The sequence below is a fragment of the Maylandia zebra genome, linkage group LG6 (assembly GCF_041146795.1).
Source record: "Maylandia zebra isolate NMK-2024a linkage group LG6, Mzebra_GT3a, whole genome shotgun sequence".
Taxonomy (NCBI): Eukaryota; Metazoa; Chordata; class Actinopteri; order Cichliformes; family Cichlidae; genus Maylandia; species Maylandia zebra.
In genome coordinates, this window is record NC_135172.1 from 32,658,384 (window position 1) to 32,686,173 (window position 27,790).

Here is a 27,790-nt window from a genome sequence, read left to right on the forward strand (position 1 = left end):
TCAGGCTGTTTAATTCAGAATACACATCATAATTGGATATAGTACAAAAGCTGAGCACACCTTAGTCATGTATAGTTTTTAAGTAATGTTCTCACACAGTGCAATATCATCTTTTATTTTATTGTTCATTATGTAATAGACAGTTGCATTACAGTCCTTGAACCAGGTCGACATAATTTCACACATACACAATACAACACTGCCGGGTGTTTTGTGAAATCTTAAGGCTAATTGGGAGGAGGAAAGAGCAAAGGGGGGAGGGCATGTATGAGTGTATCTCCTAATGCATTTCACACACTCACTCCTTTACTTGCTTCCGTGACTTCACAGGCCAGTTCAGTGCTCAGTCATACACTTTTCATGCTTTTCAAACGTCTTTCCACCCTCTGCTGAGTTTCCTCTAAGGGTCCATCCAAACCACCATGATGCAGTCAGTTCATGCTACTTCAGTCCTGCTTTTCAGGGAATGAACTCTGCAATGCAGCAGTTATAAAATAGCATCAGTCATTGTGGGGGCTGCATCCAAGACGAAAACACTGCTGTGTAAAGGTACTGCTTAGAAAGACATTCATTTATGTGTTTCTCTAGCTGACTAGGTTCATGCCCAAAGAAATAATGTCGTCGCAATGTTTTCCTCAAGGTTAAATCATTGTAACCTGCTAGTGCTACAGTTTCTAGATTCAACATGCGTGTTGCACTATGTACTGTAACATAGTTTTAAATCATTTTTAACAATTCCAAACCATGCGTTCAGTTTTCATTTGCACAATATAACCAGTGTGTACAAATCTTTCCAGAAGAGATGTGCAGCATTCCGATTTCCCCCACCATATTTGACTACGTGTAAAGTCTAACTGCGTTATCCATATGCGTAATTTCGTTTAATTCTACGTTGTTGCCAGGTTTTTTGACGTATCTTAGCATTCCCCTGGAGTAATGATAAAGCTTAGGGGGGAAACTCAACCAATAGCACTTCCGGGTAGGGTTCAATAAAACAAAAGCTTAAAAGCGTGCACAGTTGTGTTTTTAGGACAGTAACTTTACAAGGGTAAAATAACACACACACACACACACACGACCGGTATTGTTACAGATTGTGTTGAGTCCCGCCGTGTAAAAGGCGTTGATAGTGAGCGCTCTGGCTTTTATTTTGAAGGTCCAAACTATGTGCATCTGGTGTCGTCGCGATTTGCTTCATGTTTGTGTTAGCTTGAAACCCCCTCGTGTGAGAGCACCAATGTACAGTACTGGGGACGTAATCACAGAAACCCAAAAGCGGAATAGAAAAAAAGTGTGGCCATCGATGGTTTTAGCGTGAGATGAGGACGGCGTTTCTGGAGGTTTCATGGTGAGTTTCTGTAAGTGGATTTCCACAGCAATCTGATTAAAATGATGGCTACACAGATGGAAACTTCACGGAACTTTAGTATAATTTCGCCAGCTAACCATAGCTAGCTTGGAGTGTCAGGCCACTCCGAAACGTTTGTTCACTTTTTGGGGATTGTCCGGATAAAGTGTCACTCACTCAAACTGGGAAACAGCGCCCTGTAAGGGGTGTGCTGGTGTTAGCAGCACTCTTAGCTCATTTACTATATTGATTTCTAACGTGCTAGCTAACCCTAGCATAAGTTTCTGGCTAAACCAGGCGACAGCCGCCCTCATTTAAAACAGTTAAACTTCCTTGAGACAGCTATTCGTTTGAACATAAGGCGAAAATAACAAATTAGTCCGATTGTACCCGCCCGAGCATGTCTTGAATTCTTTAAACATTATTTTACGTTTAGAAAAGTCCGAAGGCAATCATTTTAATCTTTATCTAGTCTAAAAATATTTCTGGTTGCAGAAGGATGACTTTCTGCAACTGAGTTCAGCGATACGTAGTGGTGATTAATTTTTAAATAGAAATTAGGGCATGCACTTGCAAACTGGCATTATGTAAGGGGCTGTTAAGTTAACGGTCAGTCACTGGGTGTCCCTGTACCCTCTGAGCTTTACTGGGCCGTGTATATTTTTACTGACCTCCTGAAAACAACTGAAAAAAATTATAATGGTTAATGTTGGCATTTAGTGTGTTATGTTGCGCCGATCGCGCCGGCCACCTATAAAACATCCACACAAGAGCATTGATGTAATTTGAGCAGGTGGGTGTGGATGAAAGTTCCAGTTAGTAGTGTAACCACATCTGCAAGACACCAGTGGTAGAACCGCCATAAAAAAGCTTGCTTTCTTAAAAACGACATTAGATGGCAGTGTGGTATTAATGTAACGTCTCAACTTGTCTGAACTGGATGACTTGAAGATTATGGTTGGTTGGATAGAATACTCTGTCCATTTTTTAGATGTCTGAATGTTGTGTGTAAGCCTTTACAGGACAAGTGAATGAATATCATAATTGTAAAGTAAAGATCCTACAATAATACAAAGAAGACAGCAGAAAACAACCCCAACAGTCATATGACCCTCTATGAGCAAGTGCTTTGGCGATAACCGGTCGGGGTTATGAATGAGTGATGTAAAGGTGAAATAAAAATACCAGAGTGTAATGGATTGAAAATTGTAATACTTTATAAGGTATTCCTGCATATATTCAAACAGGTGTGATTACATAGCAAACCAGTAAAGAAGGATGGAAGCAGGATGTGTGCACATTTCCTGATTTATTGCTTTGTTTGCTCAGAAAAAGTATGGGAATAGTTGCTGCATATTTAAGAGTCATTTATGATTGTGTTTTATGATGTAAGCTCCACCACCACTGTCCCACCCTTGTAGATAATTATAGTCAAGCAGTATTTACTCGGTCTTGTTTGAATGCTTCAATATGTTAAGACAGTGGTTCCCAAAATTTTTTGCTAGGCCTCCCCACACACACACCCTTCTTTAACAACAATTACCGTAAGCAGATAATTAAGCAATAAATTACAGGTAGTGCTAAAATAAACTACTAACTCTTTTGTGCTACGTCCACACCTACATGAGTATTTCTGAAAACGCAGCTGTTTCTATGCGTTTGGGTCTTTCTTCCACACGTAAACGGCGTTTCGAATCACTGAAAACTTTGATTTTTAAAAACTCCCTTTTTGTGTTTACGTGCGGACGAGGAATACAGAGTTCGTCACGCAAGGTCAAAGGTATGTGCCTTTTTTTCACGTCACGCTGTGCGCCACGTTATTGTTTACATGAGCTGAATTGCAGAATGGCAGATAGAGACAGAATACTGTTGCTGTTAATCTGACTATCTGCAGGTTTTACACGTTTACATATACACACGCAGTTACTGTCCCTCCATTTAGAAAGGCAGAGGCGTCACGGTGTAATTATTTTACGTGTAGTTGTGTTTTTTTCCTGTGTAATAATATTCAACATTGCTATCAATACATTTTTCAAAAAATGCCTCTCTGTGCAAAATAGGTTCAAAAACATAAACAGCTGTGGGATACTGTTTGTCCGTGATTTGAACCGGGGAAACAAATTGTGGCAGGATCAGCCTGATATTATTTGTATCCCATTGTAACTTTACTGTATAAAGAGCTAACATCTCCAACATGTCAGGAGTAGTTAGTCATTACAAGAAGTGTTTGTGAACTAAAAATCAAGAATGTAGGATACTGTTTGTTTGTGATTTGGAGAGCCCAGCGCGTGCTCGCGACGCAGGGAAAACCAATTCTGCAGGGGAGACCTACCTTGGCACTTGTGCAGGTGAAGCCGAATGGAATATGCTTCACCATATTTTCACCACCATATTTTCACCATATTTTCTAGTCTTTGGCTTGGAAGGAAGTTGGTTTGGAAACACATTTATCTACTGCATATATTTATATTCATCTCCTGCTTTGCGTTTGTGTGCAAGCCCCGTCAAAAGTCTGTCCATTATGCTAGCAGTGTTCAAGCGCTTTTAACCTCTGTGTTAAGAGGAGCTTAAAAAAAAGGTGTTGTGACGGTCTCCGGTATGAGGAAGATTTGGTGTGCGTTCTTTTGTATGTGTTTTTGTTCATGTGTGTAGGTGGGTCTGTGTGTTTTTAAAGAGCATGAAGAAAAGCGAGTAGAACAAGATCATCAGTGCTGACAGTTGGCCTGTGCTTTGATGCCACGTTTACTGCTGTAGAAAACGGATGTACTGATGATTTAGATGTTTAAAAATAATGTTAGTAAAAATTTTGTATCCAACATAACAGCTCTGGGTCTGTGGCTCTGTGCTTTACTGGCCCATGTATATTTTTACTGGCCTGCTGAAAACAGCTGAATAAATTATAACATTTAAATATTAAAGCAGTTTAATTAATTTATTATTTGATTTTATAAGTGTGCATCTACATTGAAACTAATCTTGAAACAGTGGATGTGGTATAATCTGTCAGCAATTGGAGGATTTCTGGGCTGAAAGCTTCATGGACAGAGAAATAGAGAGCTACTGAGTGGGCTGTGGGCTGGAAATCTCTGTACAACACGTTCAAGTCTTTGCTGCACAGTGTAAAACAATGTCCACACAGGAAGACCCTTACATTCAGTTCTTGGTCAGCTTAATGGGAAAAAAATGCAGATTATCCATGATGCCCTTTTACTCTCCTGGTCTTACCTGGGAGCTGCTTTTGACTCTGTATTGCTATTTTTGTGTTATTTGTCAATCAGCACACCTGATCTGTATAATTTGTATACCAGGATGTTCCAGCTGTATGCGGATGGTAATGTATTTGCATAGTTCGTAATAGAATTGACAGCTTGTTGAGGCAGTGCAAACCCTGATGTCAAATATTTAACTATCATGTGTCATAACCATTATACAGTACGATAAGTTTGGTAATGGTATTCTCAGTATTTCCTTTACATGGAAGTGTCACTAAGGTTACATCGTAGTTGCCTTTAAGGTCCTCAACTGTCATTTTGTCAGGCTTTATTTGCAGTTTTTATGAGCAGTGTGCAGGAGAGAAGCAATCATGTAACTACGTCTGGGCTTAGTTGTGACTGCTCCCTATTCTTTGGAAGACGGTGTGCTATGCTGGTTGACATTATACCATTGTGTTACATAGACTGGTAATACAAGAAAAGCCTAGACTGCAAATAAGGTGCTGTTGGCATTTTGGCAGCCATATTTAATAAATATTTGGTGTGGACTTTGGCCTATTTGTGTCTTTGCAAACATTTTAACTGCACAACAGAACTACAGAAACTGGGTACCTTTGAAAAGGAAAGCAGTTAGATCAACTTTTAAATTCAAAGATTACTGTCATGGATGAAGAGTGTTCTTCGTGTGGATTTCTTTGTGTTGCAACATATTTACTTAGGGCAAAGCAGGAAGTACTTCCCTCTGTGCTTTTTAATGAAGACTTTATATATCTGAATGAACATTTTAGCTGCTGCTGTTCCTATTTTTCAGTGTTCTGTCACTTTTTTCCCTGTAAATAGATAATTTTTCTAAGTTACCTTGAACTCCTATGCAAATTGAGTGAAGCAGGATCCTGCAGGTCCCTGAACTACTTAAATAAACAAAGTCCTACGGAGCCAGTGAGCACTATGACTCTCAATCCGGTATGGCAGAATGGAGTACGGTGCATCATATTTGTCTCTGTTTTAATTTGAACTCCTACAGTAATTCAGTCTTATGGGAGTAGGCGGCCACTTGGGACGGTTTTGACACATGATGTAACAGCTTGCACACACATTCCAAGTTCAACTGCAACTTTCCAAGGGTTTGTCTGTGCCAGTAAGTGGGTGTGTGCACTGGCATGCAACCAGTCTTTATCAGACAATAAAAATGCTTTAGAAGTCTTAAGAGTTGAAATAACACAAGATAAGAAAACTGAAATATTCTCTTACCTCATGAACACAGACCGTAACTCAGACAAGAGAGGCCTACAGTTCTTTAGTTGTTTGGGATTCTTTTGTGAGCTCTTGGATGAGTTGACAATAGACTCTTATTTTGATTGGCTGGCCACTCCTGGGAATGTTCACCACTGTTCCAGGTTTGCTCCATTTATGGAGAAGGGCTCTCACCATGGCTTGTTGCCGTCCCAAAGTGTAAAAATGGCTTTGTAGCCCTTTTTACACTGATAAATGTCACTAACATTGTTCTTGAGTCTCTTTAGATCATAGCAGTAGCAGAATACGTTTTTTGGTATTATTTAGCACAGAAGATTTGACGTGATTTTCATCGGTGCAACACAACTCTGTTACTTAACCAAAAAAATCTATTTTCCTTACAAATGTAAAACATACTGTGAATAGGCATTGTCACCGTAAACAAATAATTGACCAAACACAAATTACTTACTTTTTGTAGTTATATAAGTGATGTCTTGAATCAGTAGGTTAACAGTCAACAGCTCTTGAATGAGTTGACAATAGACTCTTATTTTGGTTGGCTGGCCCCTCCTGGGAATGTTCACCACTGTTTTATTTTTAATTTTATTTCAGAATATGTGCTTTCTTTGGTCAATATAATGGCAGTGAGAGATGTTTCAAAAAAGAAAAACCTGTTTAAGAAAGCAACTGAACAATGTGTTACACTTCCTTTTCTTTTAACGTGTTGTGAACTTGGGAAGCTTGTTGTATAGGTGGCATGTATATTAGCTGTTTAGCACTGCCTTTGCATATTATTGATTTTTCATAAAAAGAAAGTCCTGCTTCAATATTTATTGAAAAATACATTACATTCAGAATTATTTGTATTTATTGAATAGCATAAAGACCAATATATTTCAGAAATAAGCGGTTATCTCTTTGTACACCTTCTAACATTTGGAGATGAGTTCACTGTTGCATTCAGTGATTGATATGACTGGCTTTTGAACTGTACACAGATTTCAAGCTAGATTCTCAAACTCCTCTTTAGCGTGTTTTTTTTAAAGATACGTTCAAATTTTTGTATAAGACCACGCAGCTTTCAGCTTCACCTATTGATCTTCAGTCAGCTTGGGCCCAGGCAAAGCTGGATCCTTTACAAGTGGTATAATATTTGCGTGTTTGCATGCTAAAGTGTTAGCTGTTGATGCAAGGACGAGCTGTCAATTCAGTTTCATGCTGACAGCAGATCCTGATATTGTGATTTTTCACTACATAAACATATCTGTTTTCATTGCTTCCTTAAAGCCGTTTTAAGAGATGCAATGCATAGTGACGTTTCTGTCAGTTGTGAAATGTCCCTCATTCATGACTTTATTCAGACATCCCTACATAATTAAAAACTATAGTATGGTTGCCTCCTCTTATGATTCTCTCTCAAGTCTCATGCCCTATAGGGAGAATGGTCAAAACCTGTCTGAACATAAGAATTGCCTGAGTTGCACACGTCTGCTTACAAAAGGTTAATAATTAGACCCACCACTGAATGTAACCTTTCCCTACTGGTCAGTTACAAGTCGAGGTTGTATTTGTATCCAGCTATTTGACTTTGATAAATACTTTCAGCTTCATAGGAATAATAGCGTGCTGCTTTAAATGTGAATGTTGCATGTTTTTAGGCACATGGCCCAGCACTGATGACCGTTAATTATTCAGAGAGAGAGAAAAAGGATCGTTAGGGCCTAACGGTAAATTTCAATCTGTTTTTCTTCTTCTACTGACATAGGTAAGCTGTGACACAGACTAAAAGATTAGTTGTCAAATAATTTGTTAAACATAATGTTGTAGTCTTTTTTTTATTTTTTATTCTTTGTATTTTGAAAAAATATAGGTAAAAATATATTTGTAAAGTTAATGTTTATATGTATAAATTCAAAGTCAGTATTTGCAGTAGTGGTTATTGTATCAATATATTGTGCATAAATGTTTTCCTGTAACTATCCCTACTATGACCCCTTTAATCATTCATTTAAATTGACTTAATTAATGTAATTCAATTTAGTTTGTGCAGTTCAATTCAGTTTCATGCTGACAGCAGATTTGGTTTGATAATCACTGAATTAATTGGAGTAAAATTCTTGCACCTTTTAAATGTACAGTGGCAGCTAAACACTATTTAAAGCTGCTTTAATATTTTTTGAAATTATTAGTAAATCATTACTATGCGTTTTCATTTTAGTTTAACATTGCATAGATGTTTTTTTTTTCTTTCTTTTTTTTAAACAGGGTCATGAAAAACAGCACTTAACAATTTCATGTCTATTACTGCAATAGGGAATTACTTTATTTTGTCATAATAACTAGAGGCATATGATATAGAGTATGAAGTGCCAAGCCTTTGTTCTTCATTGTTTGCTGTCACATACTCGGTGAATCATTGGCATTATTTCAATTGAACCCTACCCTCGTCTCCTGCTCCTCCCCCAGCTCTATGTCTGTGTCGCGCTACCTCTCTCACTTCCTTTCTCTCCTGCTGTGTTCTGGGTTGCGCATGCTCTCCCTTCGTTCCTCAATACGTCCATGATAACGGCAAAAACAAATCCTTGGATAATAAGAATATAATAATAACAATCAAAGATTGCTTTTTAGCCAAGAATCTGTAGAGGTGTGGCATGGATATGCATCTGGGTTCTGTGCAGATAAGTCCTCACGTAAGTCAGATGGGCCTTTTTGTCATTTAGCATGATACCATATATTTTTTTTTTGTTCGTTTGTTTTAAATCATCATCTGATTATTGCTGCTCATTTTCTTTTCTCCCTTCTGTACGTTGAGCATCTCTGTCTGCCTCCTATTGCTGTGTCATTCCTGCCTTTGCGTTCTGCATGCATCCCTGCCCCCTCCCATACCTTAATGCTGGCTGCTGATGCTGTCTTGTGATGCTTGAGTGGAACCAACCGCATGCTGAATACAATTTAGGGTAAATTACAGGATTTACCCGTGTATGTAACACCAGAATTAATGTTGCTTTAACTAAATCACAGATATAACACTTGGCATGAATACTTGGTTGAAATTGGGTTGAAGAACATGGTGCACCACACTGCTGTGATAGCTGATTGAATTCTTAATAATTAAAGTGAGGGTGCCTTTTCCTGCAGCAAAGCCCTCATTCTAAACAAAACAAAACCAGCTTTTCTATTACTTAACGGTTAACAACAGACATCATCCACATTTCTTTCAAGGTACTTGATTTTGGAGGCAATGATGGAAAGCTACAAAATGCTACTGAAAACATACTATATTTGAAAGATGTAGTGGTCCAGGCCTGAAAGTGAAGCCAATGTGGATACACCTTATACCTGCTATTTTAGCAGAAGGAAGTGGATTGTGTAGAACGCTATACATGGAAAATAGCGCTACTACCCATTTGATTTGTGACCCCAGTAAACACTTTCAGTGGAGCTCAGTGGCTAGATTCATGGCTCTGTCCTTCAGGGTAGGACCATCTTATGATACTTCAGCTTCTCAGTCTCAAACCTTGATTGTCAGATGTGGTTTCAATAGACTAGCTGCAGTTATTTCTTCAAGGCCATGCTTAGCTTACTAGTTTCTCTTGTGTTATTTCCATTAAACTCAAAAGTTTGCAACAGAGGCAGCATAATGATAACAACACACTGACTATCTGTGAGTTGCTAGCTGTATGTTCTGTGGAAGAAATATTGGCTCAAGTTTTAGGATTTCTGCTTTAAAATGGTGTTAGCACCTGACAAGAGCAAGACTGTTGATTTAGAGCTATATGCTAACAAGTGAAATGTTTACATCTTTACCGTTGTACTCAAATGCCAAGGAAAAGAAAATGTTAAGCATCACTGCTTTAGTTACATTATTGTATAACGATAGACTAACTTGGTTGTAGTTTCATATTCAAATCTTTCTCAATTTCACGATTTATTTGCATTTTTATATGTAAACATAGGTTTAAATAATTTGAATAACATCTATTTATGATTTTATTTAGATTTAACACACTATATTGTATACACGATATAGTGTGTGTATACACTATACATTGCCCTTGGTGCTAAACAAATTTCCCCTTGTGGGACAATAAAGTACTGAATTGAATTCAAACTTGTTTTTTTTCTCTAATCTGTAACCATAACATTATTCTATAAGGCAGAGATCATAGAAATTGATAAAATTAAGAACAAATTTGACAGCTCGGAACTTTTACCCCTTATGTCCTTATGTAAATTGGTCTTATTTATCTTTAGTGACAAAGGAAGATGAATGTCAAGATTTGAACAGGCTCATCTTTTACTATTGTGTTTTTAGGTGTGTCATTTATGTGCCTATTGCATCCCTTAAATGACATTGTTCAGGTTGTTTCCTTAAGACTAGCAGGATCTGGAACTACCTGTTTAAGCAGCAGAAAGACACAGAGGATGTTTCTTAGACAGTACTACAAGGCAAGATCATCACAACCAGGGCATTTTACATTAGCAGTCAGGATAAACAGGCGCACAAAAGTGTTTAACCCAGGGTAACTTAACCCAAGCTAAAAGGAGTATTTCACAGGTCATATGACCTCCTCCACAAAAAACGATCCCTATGAGTGACAGCTGTTCTACAGAAGTTATCAAATGGTGATTGAAAATCTATAAAGAACAAATAAAAACCAGTGGGGCGAACGTGGTTGGGAAGCGTATCTGTAACCGGAAGGTCGCCGGTTCGATCCCCGGGCTCTCTGTCCTGGTCGTTTCATCCTTGGGCAAGACACTTTACCCTACCGCCTACTGGTGTTGGCCAGAGGGGCCGATAGCGCGATATGGCAGCCTCGCCTCTGTCAGTCTACCCCAGGGCAGCTGTAGCTACAACTGTAGCTTGCCTCCACCAGTGTGTGAATGTGAGAGTGAATGAATAGTGGCATTGTAAAGCGCTTTGGGTGCCTTGAAAAGTGCTATATAAATCCAATCATTATTATTATAAAATGCAACACTGGCAGAAGAAATTGCTGCATAAATCTAGTTATTTATCGTGCAGAGCAGTAAGATAAACATTTTAATTCCAGTTAATTAATGTATGGCCTAGCATATTTTCAGTGCTGCTTTTTATTTTTAAGGTGATGGCTACACATCACCTCTGAAATTGCTCTGAAATTTTAAACTGGATCCATTTAAAAACTTGAAGCTTACTGTCCCACAGTTTAATAAATGAGTCGATAAAAGTGATATCAATTTCAGTGATTGAACGGGCATTCTTAGTGTGGATTAGTAACTGTAATTCCTGCAGTTTAAAATAAAGTTGCATTTAAGAATGAATTTGTCAATAGGTGGTGATTTGTTGCTGCTGATCTCTAATCTTATAGCACAAAAAACCCGGGTTAACCATAAGCTTATCTGGATAAGCCAAAATCCTGATTCATAATAATGGCCTCTGGACTACCCCCCTGTTAATACTTATATTGTCTATGGCTGCATTTGTGTTGCAGTTGAACTACCTGGACACATTTTAGGGTTGGTCATTCTGAGTTGCAGAATTATGATTTAGATATGTTTTTACTATGTAGAAACTTGGACTAAATTCTATACGCCATCCAAATTGTTTGTCTTGTAGTTTTGTTAAGCTCTTTCACAGAACATCTCAAGCACATTATGGACAAACAGGGTTTTGAAACCTTCATCCATGCCACGGCTCCTCCTCCACCTTATCCTGGACTTTTTAAAAAAAGTATTTTTTGAGACATTTTTTGAGACTTTGTAATTTGACCAACTAAATGTAATACAAAGTTCTGGCTTATCCAGATAACTTTGTAGTAAAAAAAACAACAACACATTTTTGCACATGTCGAGGAGCGTGTCAGGCTACATTTCACTGTGTGTTATACTTGTATAACTATGCATGTGACAAATAAAGAACCTTGAACCTTGAATATTATATGTTACCAGCATTAGTGATATACCTCATTTGCCTAAATATATAGACAGACTGGTAAAACACAACTGATATGGTTTCTTCCTTGCAGCAAATGGAAGCAATATTGTCTAGTGAATAAACAGAGCTATCATCATGTTGGAGGAGCTATAAATCCTTTAAAATGACATATTGCAGGATCTGGTATTTATTCAGAATAATGGGTGAATGGAAGAGGAGCAATAAATTTTTTCTCACAGAAGACAGTATGACAGTTTACATTTAAAAAGTACTATAAATTATGTCTTTGCCAATCCAAAGTTCTCGCATACGTCTTTCTGTGTTTCTGTTAAGCTGAAAGTGTTATTAGCTGCATAGCTGGTGCTACAGGTTTTCTTACGTCACATTACTAGGTGCGTCACTTTGGCCTTGTAAAGTAAAGCACTGTTGTAGAGCATGTTTTCTGTCGGGTAAATAATGTGTTAGCGTGTGTTCTTCATGTTAAATATGAATCATTTTTAGTGTAGTTTTGTTTATTTTCATGCTTCAGCCTCTGAATATTTGGAAGGCCCAAGTGAGTATGATCTGTGGGTGTTGTGTATAAAGAAAATAATGTATAAGATAATGTTTTACACATTTTTATTTTGATCTTACCTACAGCATTTTTATTTTTCCCCCAGGAGCAGTATTTTCTGAGAATGCAAAGGAACAAAGAGAAGAAATCAATGGAAAAGATGGGAGAGTCAAATCAGGTATGATTTTATGTCTTGGCTCAATTAAAAAAAAATGTATATAGTTGTTGTGAAGCAGATGCATATGTAGTATATAGTTGAAATTCAAGGATGTGTGGAGATGATAATATTCCTTCAGACCTCAGTGAAATAACTGAGAGACGTATTTCTTTGTTTTGCATACTAAATTAAAATGACAAAAACTGTCTGTGTGTGTCTTTGTGTGCGTGTGGTGGTTACACTGTTTTCTGGTTTAGTGTAAGAGGAAACTGAGGGTGTGTGTGGCAACATGCAACAGAGCAGATTATTCCAAGCTGGCCCCCATCATGTCTGGGATCAAATCCCACCCAGAAGACTTTGAACTGGAAGTTGTGGTGCTTGGTTCACATCTCATTGATGACTACGGGTAAGACGACCCAACTTTTTTCCTTTGCAAATGCCACTTTTTCTTTTCTTTTTCACTTGTGGACCTTCAGAAGATGCTCACAAAATAAATGGTAAATGGTAAATGGCCTGTATTTATATAGCGCTTTACTAGTCCCTAAGGACCCCAAAGCGCTTTACATATCCAGTCATCCACCCATTCACACACACATTCACACACTGGTGATGGCAAGCTACATTGTAGCCACAGCCACCCTGGGGCGCACTGACAGAGGCGAGGCTGCCGGACACTGGCGCCACCGGGCCCTCTGACCACCACCAGTAGGCAACGGGTGAAGTGTCTTGCCCAAGGACACAACGACCGAGACTGTCCAAGTCGGGGCTCGAACCGGCAACCTTCCGATTACAAGGCGAACTCCCAACTCTTGAGCCACGATCGCCCTCTGAGCCAACAACATTTTGTTTGCTCGGTGACCTGTAAAATAAATGAAGAGTTGAAGGACACCAGTGCATCCAAACCACATAACTGATTTACTAGGAGTAAAATTACATAGCAACTCATTGGGTTTGGTTGCTGAGGAAAAGATTACAGTTGTGGAGTGACGGCAAAAAAACATTGATATCAATAGTGAGTTTGAGATTTGAGAGATTTGTGATATTTATCCAGTTTTGGTGTCTAACGGATGGGATTCGAACATTTGTAAAGGAGTCAAACAACTGCACAGACAGTATAACAATGGTCTGCATGTTTTAAGCAAGACCAAGTATATAAGCCTAGAATATTCATAGAGACATGTCATATTTTCCATACTCACTCAATATTTGTGTGCAAAAGATAACTCCGATAACTTGGTCAGCATTTAAAATTTGAATCTCACATTGCCAAGTTCCAAAAATAAGCTTCCAGTCTTTTTTCTTTCTTTCTTGCATCTCAAAAACATTGCAAAAATGAAACCTTTTGTTGCCATCCCATGATTTGGAACTTTCAGTATACATTGTGCTGTTTGCAACTTACCGAAGTGTTTTGTTTTTGCAGGAACACTTTTCGGATGATTGAGCAGGACGACTTTGACATTGGCTCGAAGCTCCACACTATTGTGAGAGGAGAGGACGAGGCTGCCATGGTGGAAAGCGTTGGGCTGGCACTTGTAAAACTCCCTGATGTTATACAGAGACTGAAACCTGACATCCTGGTCGTACACGGTGATCGTTTCGATGCTCTCGCTTTGGCTACTGCTGCAGCATTAATGAATATTAGAATACTTCACCTGGAGGGAGGAGAGGTGAGGAAACCCAGTTGAACAGTTTCTCCTTCATTAGAGGCAATTACATTTCTTGAAAGCAGCACACAATGAAAAGAAAATTAAAATATGGGGGCAATATTGCATCATAAGTACTTAGATTTTTTTTATGCATTCTGCCAGTGCAGAATCTTTTCTTCTTTTTGTTTTACCCCTCAGCTGTAAAAGGCTGATGGGCTGGGCAGGTGGACAGCTTGGACACCCAACTATGTCATAACAGTATCTCAAAAGTTGTCACCTAGAGTTTTCTAATTCATACAATAGGTGCATCTTCAAAAACATGCCAGAGGAGTTTGAATTTTGGTGACCTTGACCTTGAGATCAAGTTCAGCGGTCAGGTTTTCTGAAAATCTTGTGATAACAAAAGAAGGGAGTCACCTAGAATTTAAAACATAGGGGACACTAGCTACTGGAGGATGGGGGTGGTTACATCAGTATTATTATTATTTTTTAACTCTATCCTGTGCTGCTTGTTCCAGGTTAGTGGTACAATTGATGACTCAATCCGCCATGCTATCAGTAAACTGGCCCATTACCACGCCTGCTGCACACGGATGGCAGAGCAGCACCTCATAGCTATGTGTGAGGACCACTCTCGTATCCTCCTTGCTGGCTGCCCTTCATATGACAAGCTGCTATTGTCTCATCACAGAGAGGACTACATGGATATCATCAAAAGCTGGTTGGGTATGCAGAAATATATTCACAGGACAAAATTATTTAATGAGAAATAAGTCTACGTTTGTATTTTATGTGATATTTGCATCTTGCAGATGACAAGGTCCAGGAAGGTGACTATATTGTAGCATTGCAGCACCCGGTCACGACGAACATCCAGCACTCTATTAAAATCTATGGGCTGATGCTGGATGCGTTGATTTCCTTCAACAAGAAGACTCTCATCCTCTTTCCCAACATTGATGCCGGTTAGCTCCACCTGTGCTTACTGTTTTTAAAGTCCTCTTTTCAATAAGGTTTGGACACTCAAACAAAAGTTGAGAAAAATAACATAAGCATTTCTCCTATAAACAGGAAGTAAGGAGATGGTACGTGTTATGCGAAGAAAGGGGATTGAGCAACACCCAAACTTCCGAGCAGTGAAGCACATTCCTTTTGAGCAGTTCATCCAGCTTGTGTCACATGCTGGCTGCATGATTGGAAACAGCAGCTGCGGGGTACGAGAGGCTGGGGCCTTTGGCACACCTGTCATTAACCTGGGAACAAGACAAACAGGCAGAGAAACAGGTAGGTGTAACAAGAATGTCAATTGCCCTGAGCTTATCTCATACAAAGCTTCACAGGAGCTAAACAAAGGCGCAACGTTTTCTTCTTCTTCTTTTTTTTTTAAGTCACGCAATATCAAGAGGAAAAGGTGAAAACAAGTTACAGCGGGAATGATTATCCCATCATGAACTTTCTCATACTATTCCCATAATATCCGCTATCAATCCCATCTCCAGGAGACAAACACCCAGCACTATTAGTAGACAGTCAGGTCATCATAGTCCAAAAGACTCCACTGAGACTCATGTTTTATTTATTTTTTTAGTATATGTTAATGATTGAGTAATATAATGTCAGTATGTGTGGTATAGCTGGAAAGAATCATTTACTGGGACATGAATTAATTGTCCTTGAACATTTAAAGGATTGAGGCTGCTGGAAGACAAAATAGTACAAAAACATCAAGGTTATTTTCCTCAACCTGCCAAGCTGTATTGTTCTGCTAAATCTGTCTCAGGTTGTTTTTCTTATTAACTTGAGGACATTTTTTTTTCTCCCAGGTGAAAATGTTTTACATGTCAGAGATGCCGACACTCACAATAAAATCTACCATGCTCTGGAGCTGCAGTTTGGAAAGAGATACCCCTGGTATGGCCAGTGTACAATCTTCATTTGTCCCCTGGGTGTTTGACCAAATTTTTAACTGTGTATTTTCATTTGCCAAGCCTTCTTTCAATGAAGGAACTGCTGTATATTTTCAGTAACTTTACTTACAGTGCCAGTTAAAGTCCTGTTGAACAGGATTTCAAAAATATGTTGGAAATTACAGTCTGTCATTATCAGTTTGTCACATTCAAGTTGTGTGACCTGTTTTTCCTCTGCCAGCCAGTACTTACTTTTTGCATATCTATCAAATGAGTCAGTTGATGAATTGTCTTTGTTAAAGCCCTTTAAGATATTAGAAGTAGCAGGAAATGGCAAGATGTATATTAGGGCTGCCACGATTAGTCGACTAGTCACGATTACGTCGACTATCAAAATCGTCGACGACTAATTTAATAGTCGACGTGTCGTTTGAAGCTTTGTAAGATCCCAAAAGACGCAGGAATAAGTAGTAGGATTTAAGAGTGTAATAACAGACTGAAACAGAAGATGGCAGCACTGCATGTACAAGGATGCCAGCTGCCGTTAAACCCCGAAGAAGAAGAAGCTGTGTCCCAGAATTCATAGCGCAGCCCAGCTCAGTTTCCAACAATGGCGGCAGCTAGTTAGTTTTAATATTACTCTTATTATTCGTTCTGGGTCACAAAATAAACGTTTAACATATTTTCAGGCGAGAATGTAGCTGTGTAAACCTCAAATATCTGCTCAGTTTATCAGGACACCACATATTTTCAAAAGCGCTCCGACGTTTTCAGAGACGTCTGTTACCCACTAGCTCGATAGCGAGCCGGGTGCTAGGCTCACTAGAGCCGTGAGAACACCGGACTCCTGGCAAATCGTTTTCAAACCCACCGCTGTCTTTCGCTACTCAGGTTAAACATGATATATAAGTCACTTAGATAACTTAACAATGTTATTGTTTGGCTTTTTTTTTTTTTAGTATTTTATTTGTTCCTGAGTAAATCGGTTTGGCTGAGATTAAAGTTATAGTTTTTACACAGCTAAATAAACATCAAGCAGACAGCTGATTATCAGAAGTGTGAGATGCTCCAGAATTTACTCCGGTGTCCTGTTATATTTTAGATAGCAAGGAGTTTATTAAACTTCACCGAAACAATCTGCAAATTTCATTAAAATTTAATAAACTATCATCTTGTCTTTATTTTTAGTTAGCACAGACCTTAAACACTTAAAGCTGTAAGCTAATGATAGTTATATTAGAGCAGATGCTGCTGGTGCAATAAGCTGTACGTTTTACGTCCAATGGATGATGATCTGATTAGTCGACTAATCGCAAAAATAATCGGTGACTAGTCGACTATCCAAATAATCGTTTGTGGCAGCCCTAATGTATATCCTATGGTATGTTTAACATAACACGTTTTGTACAGAATCAGGTCAGGCTCATTAACCAACAATAGACATGCAGGTGAATGTTATATACGTCTGTGATTATTGTGTGCAGTCTTAGAAAGAAGAAAACTGTGTTACTTTACCAAACTGTTCGTCTATAAGGCAGATTTTATCCAAATTATTTTTAAAAAAGGGGTTATGGCAGAGTCACTGTCTGTGACATAATTTAAAAAAAAGGTTTGAGAATCAGGAGAAGGTAATAATGTAACAATGGGTTGCACTGAACTGTATTTGGAGTCAAAACAAAATTTTAAAAAATGTTTATATTAGCAAATATGCAAATATGCAAACACACAAATATGTTTGTTTGTTTGTTTGTTTAAATCAGTTCTAAGATTTATGGTGATGGCAACGCAGTGCCTCGTATTCTCAAGTTTCTCCGTTCTATTGACCTGGACGAGCCTCTCCAAAAGACCTTCTGCTTCCCTCCTGTGAAAGATCCGATTTCCCAGGACATTGATCATATCCTAGAGACACAAAGTGCTTTGGCCGTCGACCTGGGAGGGACCAACCTCAGAGTGGCCATTGTCTGCATGAGGGTAGGCTGGATGAACACTAAACTTTAAATGTTTTTTTAAATGTTTCTTCATTTTCACTTTCAAAAGCTTTTGTCTGTTCTGCTGTTTTGTTTTTTAAACTTTTCCAGGGCACCATAGTGAAGAAATACAGCCAGCCCAATCCAAAGACTTTCGAGGCCAGAATGGAACTCATATTAAAGATGTGCAATGATGCCATGCGGGATGCTGTGGGCCTTAACTGTAGAATACTTGGTGTCGGTATGAAAACACACTAATACTAAAACACATTTACACATAGGAAAAAAACCCAGCACAACAATTTCAGATTTATTTCTGCTCTTTAGGAGTGTCCACTGGTGGGCGTGTAAACCCCCAAGATGGTGTGGTCCTTCACTCCACAAAGCTGATTCAGGAGTGGTCTTCTGTGGACCTAAGAACGCCCATATCAGATGCTTTACACCTACCCGTCTGGGTTGACAATGATGGCAACTGTGCTGCACTGGCAGAGAGGAAGTTTGGTCACGGCAAAGGAGTGGAGAACTTTGTCACAGTCATCACAGGAACAGGTGAGAAGTTTTTGTTTTTTAAAGTTTTTCAGATGAGGATCTTCATCTATTTGCTTGATAACTAGTGGTGCAGATGAACGTGCTTGAGCCACGCTATGATATCCCGTTCGCGTCCACTTTAGTGGCAAGATCGTTCCAAGCATGTATGAGCAGGAAAAGATTTAAGTTGTGGCTGAACTGTCCCAGGCATCTTCTGTTGCCCTAACTACTACAAATGGGTGGACCTCCAGGGCAACGGAAAGCAACGTTGACAGCTCATTATATCACAGCGGAGTGCGATATAATGAGTGGTATGGTGTATTATTGTAGGGTCTACCTTGCAATATAAAGCGCCTTGAGCTGACTGTTGCTGTGATTTGGCGCTTTATAAATAAAATTGAATTGAATTGAGTGGTAGATACAAAGCCCTATACTGCCCTATATTGTACCATAATTTTTTTTTAAATATTTGTGTGGAATGAGTCTTGAGGTGAATGTTTTTAACAGGCAAAAAATACTTCAATAAGTAAATGTTAAATTTTTGTCTTTTTTCTTTTTTTGCTAATCCGAAAATTGATCCGATCCGTGACTTTAAACCGTGATCCGATCCAAACCATGAGATTTTTGATCCGTTGCACCACTAATGATAACTGTGAGACCTGTATGAATTCAAACAAACTGCGATGATGATTTTTACAGCTGAAATAATATTTACTGCCTTATTCTTTTTGTAAATTACATCGTCTGGTTATTTAAGTCTCAGGAAGTAAAAAATATTTTGACTCTGTGTGCAGGTATTGGAGGAGGAATTATCCATCACAATGAGTTGGTCCATGGTAGTACCTTCTGTGCTGCTGAGCTGGGTCACATCATGGTTTCCCTGGAAGGCCCAGAGTGTATGTGTGGCAGCCGTGGCTGTATAGAGGCCTATGCATCTGGGATGGCCCTTCAGAGAGAGGCCAAAAAACTGCATGATGGTGAGAGATTTTTTTTGTTTTTTTTAATAGTGGATATTGGCTATGCGCTTACCAACACTTGGCTTTAGAAACCTTTGAAAATGTAAAAATTGAAATCTCTCCACAAAAACATAAACACAAAATAAATCTTTATCCAGCAGATAATCTTTTACAAGTTTTCTTACGATACCAGAGCAACAGAAAGTGCAACTAAATTTTACACCATCAACTTTTTTTTTTATAATAGAGCATTGGCAGGATCGCCTCTAACGAAATGAAAATACTTTGTCAGTGTCGTCAGGAGCAGGGTTCATATCCATGTTGCTTGAATGCTGCTGTCATGATGACAGACTATCCAAGAGTAGGGATGGGTATCGTTTAGGTTTTATCCGATACCGGTGCTAAATCGGTACTTTTGAAACGGTGCCGGTGCTCAAACGGTGCTCAAACCGGTGCTTAAAGAATGGAGAACAGAAAATTAGTCCAAAAACCTCTCATGTTTAGCTGGTTTTTTGTAGAAAGATAACAATGTTAGCCTTTTCTGCAGCTATGGGGCATATATGGTATCACTCTTGGCTGGAAGCAGTGCTTAAACAATGGAAAAAACACAAACTTTGTCCAAAAACCTCTCATGTTTAGCTGTTTTCCACTTTTTCTTTGGTCATTTTAGCCTTTTTGGCCAGGGTGAAGGGAGTATCTGCCATCAAACAAGAAGACAGCTGCATGTAGCTATGATGATGTTTGCTAATTCACCTTACATGCATTAATATAATAACGTGGTTAGCCTACTCAACGTAAATTACACACGAACAACATTAAGCTACTCACGCAGAGAAGAACGGCTGCTGCTGCCATCATCACCCGTCATCATTTCTGCTACACTGGCAGGGCTAGGGGCCAGGACTCTCCTCTTCGGGTTTTTGGGGGATGTTGCTAAATCCGGGTCCAATAACAGGCAACCCACCCGCAGTAGATGTGCTCGGTGTGAGGTCTCGCAGCAAGCTATCAAATACTGTGCATTTCTCGGCTTTAAAAAAAAAAAACGCTATACGTCGCCAGGTGTTTCATCGGATTCGAGGTGTTACCTCCTTTGACAGTATCACCTTAAAGCAGTAGTTGCAGGTTGATGAGTTTGCATCTTTTGCTGTGAAGTACAGCCAGACTTTGACCGCTTCGCTTTGGGCATTTTTAATCTGTAGCTCTGCTCTAAAAGAACGTACGTACCTGGCCCCGCCTACTATCCTCGCAAAGGTAAAATGATTGGCTAGAAGTGTATCACAGCTGAGGAAAAAAAAGCACCGAAATAAAGCACCGAAATGTGCGCTGCTTTTCTGTCTGGTTACTACCGTTTATGTCAGAACCGGTGCCATCATGGCACCGGACACCGGTACCCATCCCTACCCAAGAGTGTGAATGTATTGACACTAAGTGGTAGCAGCAGCAATCAGCATTATAGTGCAATAGTACTGAAACAGCATAAGTTCAATGTAAGCACAGAAGTAGCCTAAGTAGTGTTTACCCAGGAAATTTTAAGCAGATGCTAACACATGGCTCCTTCTTTGAGTGATAGAGATTTAACCTGCATTGATAGATGGAGTGGTCAACCTTTTATCCCCAATCATGTTTCTGACCTGTTGCCAGTTAATATTAGTATAATTAGTTCCCAACTTTTGAGATGCGTTGCTGGCATCAAATTCAAAATGAGCAAATATTTTTCATTAAATAGTAAAGTGACTCTGTTAAAATGTTTGATACGATTTTATATCTTCTGTTTTGAGTAAAATGTGGGTTTATGGGTTTGGGAAAGTGTTGTATTCTGTTTTTATTTACATTTTACACAGAAGGCCGGGGTGGGTTTTTTTGTTTGTTTGTTTGTTTGTTTTTAAATTGGGGCATGTATTTTCTTGATGGGGTAGAGAAAATTGTACCTCAACTCTTATGGTTTTATGTTGTATTCTATAATCTTTTTAAACAAATATATATTTATTGAGTTTTTGTTTAGCAACTCAGTCATCCATCACATGATAATCTGGTAAACAGTGAGATTGGTATTATTTAGATAAAACTGTATCCTGCAATGCTAGTTCCTGTTTCTTAAGCTGTAAAGTCAGTTTAAATCCAGCACAGGAATGAACGACGTCAGGAAGTAATTAAGCATAACCCTTCTTGTTGTATGTCTCAAGTGGCTTCATTCCATTTATCATTATCCATGTTCATTATCCATGTGTTTTTTGTTTGTTTGTGTGTTTGTTTTTTACAGAGGATCTGTTGAAGGTGGAGGGGATGGATATGAAACTCTCAGAGCCAATCACTGCTGCACATCTTGTCAGTGCAGCCAAAATGGGAAACTCCAAAGCCGACGCTGTTCTGACCAAGGGTTAGTTCACAAAGGACACAGAGAAAATAGTAGAGAATAGTAGGTTCACCTAGCTTGAAAATGGGGTTGACAATATTTCTACCTCAGCAGTGGTCTAAATTAGAGATGGCACGATACCACTTTTTTATGTCTGATACCGATATCATAAATTTGGATATCTGCCAATACCGATATGAATCCGATATAGTGTTTTTTAATCAATAAAACTCTTTTTTTTTAAATATCTTGCTGCATTTTGTATAAGTTCATACTCAAGTTTAAATAAACAACAACACTAAAGCTATTCTGTTATACCTGTATGTAAAAAATACACTGCACCCAAAATATTTCATAGTTCAGTAATACTGATCAATCTAATAAACTTAAACCTACTCAATCCTTACTATTCTGGTATTTTAAAGAGTACTTAGCAGAAATATTAAGCAACCTAACTAACAGGGTTGCAAACTCCCAGCGAAAAAAAAATAGGGAACCACCCCCCACCCTCCACCTCATGATTCTTAATCGACGTAATCAACTTTAATTTGATGCAGGTTGGAAAAAAATGCACAGAAATAAATTATTTTTCAAGAATAATTAAATAGATTCAACATCTTCCTTCAACAGAATTGCAGACTGCACAGATGGTATCTTCCCAAAGGAAAAAGCACTATAGCTTACTAGGGTATATTAGACTTAACAGTTACTATATACAGTAATGGACTTCTTACATCAGATTAAAACTTTGGGTGTAAGATTCAGATAATTATTTATTAAAAGCTAGACATTTTAAATGAGAATAAGAAAGAAAAGTATGTCTTTGTGCCCCCTTTTCCCTGTGAATGCCATATAGAGATTGACAGACCACGTGATTTTCGCGCATTGCATGCCGGGAACTCGTGGCAAAACAATCCAAGTACCGCATCAAATGCAAGCATTTGCAGCACCGCAAAACGTTCATTTTCCGGTTCCAATAAATTCTTGCTTTTTCTTTGCCCCCCCAAAAAAGGAATGTACAAAACGAAGGAGAACAATGCCGGTCCGTACAAATACAGACTCGACGAAAAGACAAAGAAAAGATACGAGGAAAAAATCAAAGGAGTGAAAGGGTCAGACCCTTACGAGCACACAGAGTGGACAAAAGACGTCAGCGTGCTGCCCAACTTTCACCACGCTCAGATTTATAATTATACGCTTCTTGGAGTGAGTGCATACACTCATGAAGTTTAGTAACTTCAGGTCACTGCAACAAGCCCAGGTACAGTTTACTGACGGATGGGTACAGGACCTTGAAATGCACCGTGTAGAACGAAAGATCATCGTACGTATCATAAGTTTACCAGTCTCACAAATCGTCTTCATAAATACACATTCGTTAACCGTTTATTAATAGGACCTTTGAGCTCAACGGTAATTAATTAGTAGTGGAAATAATTTCTGGTACCCATCACAGAAATGTAGCAGTGACAATAATACTGTATGCTGTAATCGTACTGGGCAATTAGTGATACAAAAAACCTGTTTTATCCTGTGAATAAAAGTATATGTTTTTGTCAATGTACCATAATAACAGAAGCGAAACGCAATATTGTGTCAGGACAATTCACTGTTTATGCACAATAAATAAAGGAGCATAGCACGACAATTTCTGTTCAGCGCCAGACTTGCTTGTAACCTATATCACCAATTATGTTAAGAAAAATGACGCATTAACTACAACAGAAGACTGACCTTTGTGGGAATGCTTGGAGCAGACTAACATGTGAGCTGGAGTGTTCTGGGACGTTATATTTTGTCTTTGAATGGCTGCAATCCAGGCCATCCATCGCCTCTTTGTTACTTCGGAAACATGGCTTGAACAATTTCTCTTCAACGACATAATCCGATAACAACCGATCTCTTTACCCGTCGGCTTCCCGTGGCTGTCATGCGACCGGCTATTGCAGTTAATAATACAACAGCTTCTTGCCATTTTTGTGTTTCATTTTATCGCTGTATAACTGATTTCAATTGAAAGCCTGCGTGCGCTAGTACCTCTTGCCACGAGTTCCCAGAATTCTTTGCGGTTTTACCCCTGAATGACGTCACATTTTCAATCTCTATCGGCCCCCCTGGCTAAACTTTGCTAGATCCGCCCCTGCACAGTTACCAGCCGTCAGCTACGTAGAAAAAGATCCTGGTCTAGAAAGTAATATTAAATAAATTCTAACAGCAGCTTATCAAGCTTAAACGTGCTGCTGTTGTTCAGCCACTGGTTTCCTCTTTCTGGTGCAAAGTGGGCCAAAAACAAAGAAGAGAGACGGACTCGCGACAGAAAAGCCGATCAGCTGATCATTAAGCAGTTTCATGATTGAAGTAGCAACAGGAGAGGGAGAGAGAAGAGGCAGTTGCTCCATATATCAGTTGTTAAGCTTAACATGGGAATGCTTTACAAACATTCAGAGATGAACTTACACACTTGCTTTGCTTCTCTCTGGGATCACAGATGAAATGCTGGTTGAGGCTACAAATACACACAGCCGCTCTATCATGTGAGCACACTGCTCCGACGTGCTACGGTTATGGGCCGAGTTACGCCATGTCGCCAAGTTTTGTGAGGTGTTTTTTTTTATATTTAATGGATCGGATTACATTTTTTTATTTCTCTCCGATATCCGATCCAGTAATTTACGTCCGTATCGGACCGATACGTAATATTGGATCGGTCCATCTCTAGTCTAAATCTGATTTATTTTCACATGTACACAACAGCCTGAATTTAACTTAAGAGTCAATACTATAAATAAATTACTCGTGGACATATTACTGGGCATCTTACATTTACAGTAGGCATTATTTGAGTAGGAGTTTTTCTGTGGGGTTAACACAGCCGTGTGTTACCGTTTATAACACACCCCTTTTGTTATATGAAAGAAATCTCAAAACCTGGCATACACGTGGAAACAGATGGAAATAGGCAGCCTGTTATTTAGATTATGTGGTAATGTTTTAAAAGATATATTTAAAAAAAGATAAAATATAACTTCCTTATGTGTTCTTACCCTTTTTAGCTGCCACTGCACTGGGTGTGGGCATCATCAACATCCTCCACATAGTCAACCCTTCACAGGTGATTCTGTCTGGAGTCTTGGCCTCTTACTACCAGGCGCCAGTGCAGCATGTCATCTCGCAGAGAGCGCTCTTCTCTGTCCAAAACATCAAGGTTGTAACATCAGACTTGGAAGAACCAGCTTTACTTGGAGCAGCCAGCATGGTGTTAGACTATGCAACCAGAAGAATATATTAAAGAACAAAATCATTAAAACCTGCAAGGCAGTTTTGTCCCTGTGGTCTAACAAACATACAAGTACAGTTATTATTTTCCAAAGTTGAAGTCTGTTAGTCGGATTAAAATCCGGAAACACATGTGAAGTGGGAGTGGGTCTAGTGCATGGGCCAGAAATCCTAATTCTCTTTTGTACAGTGCCTATAGTATCGAGGTTGAATTAATCTCCAAAACTTATCTGTACAAGCTAGAACCTTCCTTCTGTGCTTGTGGTGTGGATGGATGGAATAGTCTATTTATAGAAACCTTGTGACCAAATTATAGCTGAATCTTGCTTCTGTTGCTTTCTTTCTATTGTAACTTTAGTTTTCTATCAATTTTGTGCGGATGTTGCATTTCCAATTGTATGGAACATACACAATTTACATTTTTAGTTTTTTTTTTGTGTGTGTTGTTGTTGTTGTTCTTCTTCTTTTTTATGAATGAAATAATCTAAAATGGTATTAAGTAACTTTAAATATACACCAATCTGTCACAACATTAAAACTACAACTCACTTACATGAAGAATACCCAACAATGTGGTAGTAGTCCCCAACAGCAGCACCAGCCTTGCCTTACTATAAAGATTCAACCCACAAGACCTTTGCCCCATTTAGAGGACAAGTGGGACATGCAGAGTACTAGGCAGGTGGTTTTAATGTTGTCGGTGTTTGGTGTATAATAAACATGATTAAAACTGCTTTGGATCTATGGATGCTATAGTATGATAAGAGGTTGGGGGGGTTGTTTGTTTGTTTGTTTTGTTTAAGTTTTTCCCAGGCTTGTTATGAAGATGTTATTCTTCTGAAGATGTACAACATGGTTTTTATGTACACCTTTATACTGCATTGCACAATACATGCTATTTGTAAGTTTTAAATACATTTCTGTGGATGTTTGTTTAATATTCATCGAGAAAATACGTTTTAGACAATTGTAAGAAAAAGACTGAAGTTAATTAAGTATTTATTATTCAACTTTTTAGTTAGTGTCCAAAGAAAAATTGAAACTGCATAGCAGTTCAAACATTTTTTCTTTGCATCTTTGAAATGTTACAGTGAGTATACATCTAAGGTGTCATTTGACCAGATTAAAATATTTACTGTTTAGAAGGCAAAACACCTATCAATTTTTTCTTTCTTTTTTTTGTTTTTAATTAATTTTCAAATTTTGATGTCTTCAGTTTTGTTTTAAAACTTATAAATGTTTAATTTATGCATTAAACATGCATTGAGGTCTTTATGAGGTTTTCACCTGAAATGCTTTTCCAGTGGACCTGAAGGAATTCCTACAAATGTTGAGCACTCGATAGTGGCTCCTCTCCTATCTGTTGACCAGATCAGTTTTAATATTAACGAACAAACACTGAACACTTTACGCCGATTCATCTGCTTGTTAACGCAAATATCTAATCACGTCACAAAGCTCAGAACTTCTTAAACTTGTTTCATGAACACGCCAGTGTAGTCAAAAAAAACCTCCAAAGTCACCAGATCTCAATCCAACGCAGCACCTTTGGGATGTGGTGGAAGGGGAAGACTGGCTTCATGGATGTCTAGCCGACAAATCTGCAGCAACTGCGTGTGGCTATCAACATGGACCAAGATGTTTATTTTATCTTGTTGAATCTGTGCTAGCAACAGTTAAGCCAGTTTTGAATCTAAAAGGCTGTTGATATTTGTGTAATAACGAACTTTTAATTACCACCGTTTGCAAGTTTCACTGCCGAGAATATGAGGCTGTTTTTTTTACACCTTTGTTCTTTTTGCTCATTGATGAAATCAATGACTGAAAAAGCAAGAATTAATAAGTCAAAAAAAGCCAATGGTGATAACTTCTAACAAGTTAGGTCCAATGACAAATATAAAGATGAATTGCACTAAAAATGTATGCAAAATTCTGCCAGGCAGTTGTTGAAAGAAAGTGCATCTTGTAGTAGAGTGTAAGTCTATGAAAAAAAATCAAGCTATCAATTTTCATCTCATTTATGATCCCTTTCAAAGCCACCAGGGCCCGTATCCCTAAAGATTCTGAGAATCCTCTCAGAGAGCTCCTAACTTAACCTAAAAATTCCTTGCCAGGAGTTTTAGCTTAGAAGTGATTCCAGAACATTTTCAGTGAACTCTGAGCAAGGAATGGATGGAAAATCCTATCTTAGTGAGGAGGTGTGGTTGACCCCGTTGCTAGGTATGAGTCATCATTTCAAAAGCCGTGATTGGTTGATCCTACAAGTTTGATGGAAATGAGCTTTTGGTGATAATGAGCAAAGGATGTACCCTCAAATCAATAAACATAATTATACACTCTAATCTTATGCTGACTGTAATTGTAAATAATATTTCACATTCAAGAAAATATCTGGAAAATGAATAGTAAGCTGTAGGGGTTATAGCCTAACATTAGAATCTAAAATATGTGAAAACTTAAACTCATTACACCCTGTTCAAATAATGATTTGTGTCTTATTTGCTCATATTAATATCCTAGCTGACATATTTTGTACTTTCACTCCCATATGGACCCTGTTGAAAACAAGATGGCCTATCTCAAGGGGCTGTCCTTAATGAAGTTGAAATCACAACGTTACAAGTCCAGTGTGGTCTTAACGAGGGTAACACAACGTACTTGGTGGTTGCAGCTTTTCTAGCGGCCTCTTCATGGTTCCCATTCGCCTGTGGGATCCCCAAGTACTTGTAACTGTCCT

General features: G+C 38.6%; 1 protein-coding gene across 6 annotated transcripts; it reads left to right on the forward strand.

The window, feature by feature from the left end:
* Nucleotides 1-1,191: 1,191 nt before the first annotated feature.
* On the forward strand, nt 1,192-27,395 carry gne (glucosamine (UDP-N-acetyl)-2-epimerase/N-acetylmannosamine kinase). Of its 6 annotated transcripts, none has more exons than XM_004539182.4 (15): nt 1,201-1,348; nt 12,240-12,263; nt 12,370-12,441; nt 12,678-12,826; nt 13,841-14,087; nt 14,585-14,792; nt 14,879-15,031; nt 15,138-15,350; nt 15,890-15,977; nt 17,734-17,944; nt 18,052-18,181; nt 18,268-18,489; nt 19,263-19,445; nt 21,685-21,801; nt 24,831-27,395. In XM_004539182.4, the coding sequence occupies exons 1-15, from the start codon at nt 1,346-1,348 to the stop codon at nt 25,064-25,066; spliced, it is 2,256 nt and encodes a 751-aa protein (XP_004539239.1). In that variant the 5' UTR covers nt 1,201-1,345; the 3' UTR covers nt 25,067-27,395. The 6 variants fall into 6 exon arrangements, with proteins under 6 accessions (XP_004539240.1, XP_004539239.1, XP_012774764.1 ...); XM_004539180.5 differs by lacking the exon at nt 1,201-1,348 and adding an exon at nt 8,293-8,486; XM_004539183.4 differs by lacking the exon at nt 12,240-12,263 and having other exon boundaries at nt 1,192-1,348.
* Nucleotides 27,396-27,790: the final 395 nt, after the last annotated feature.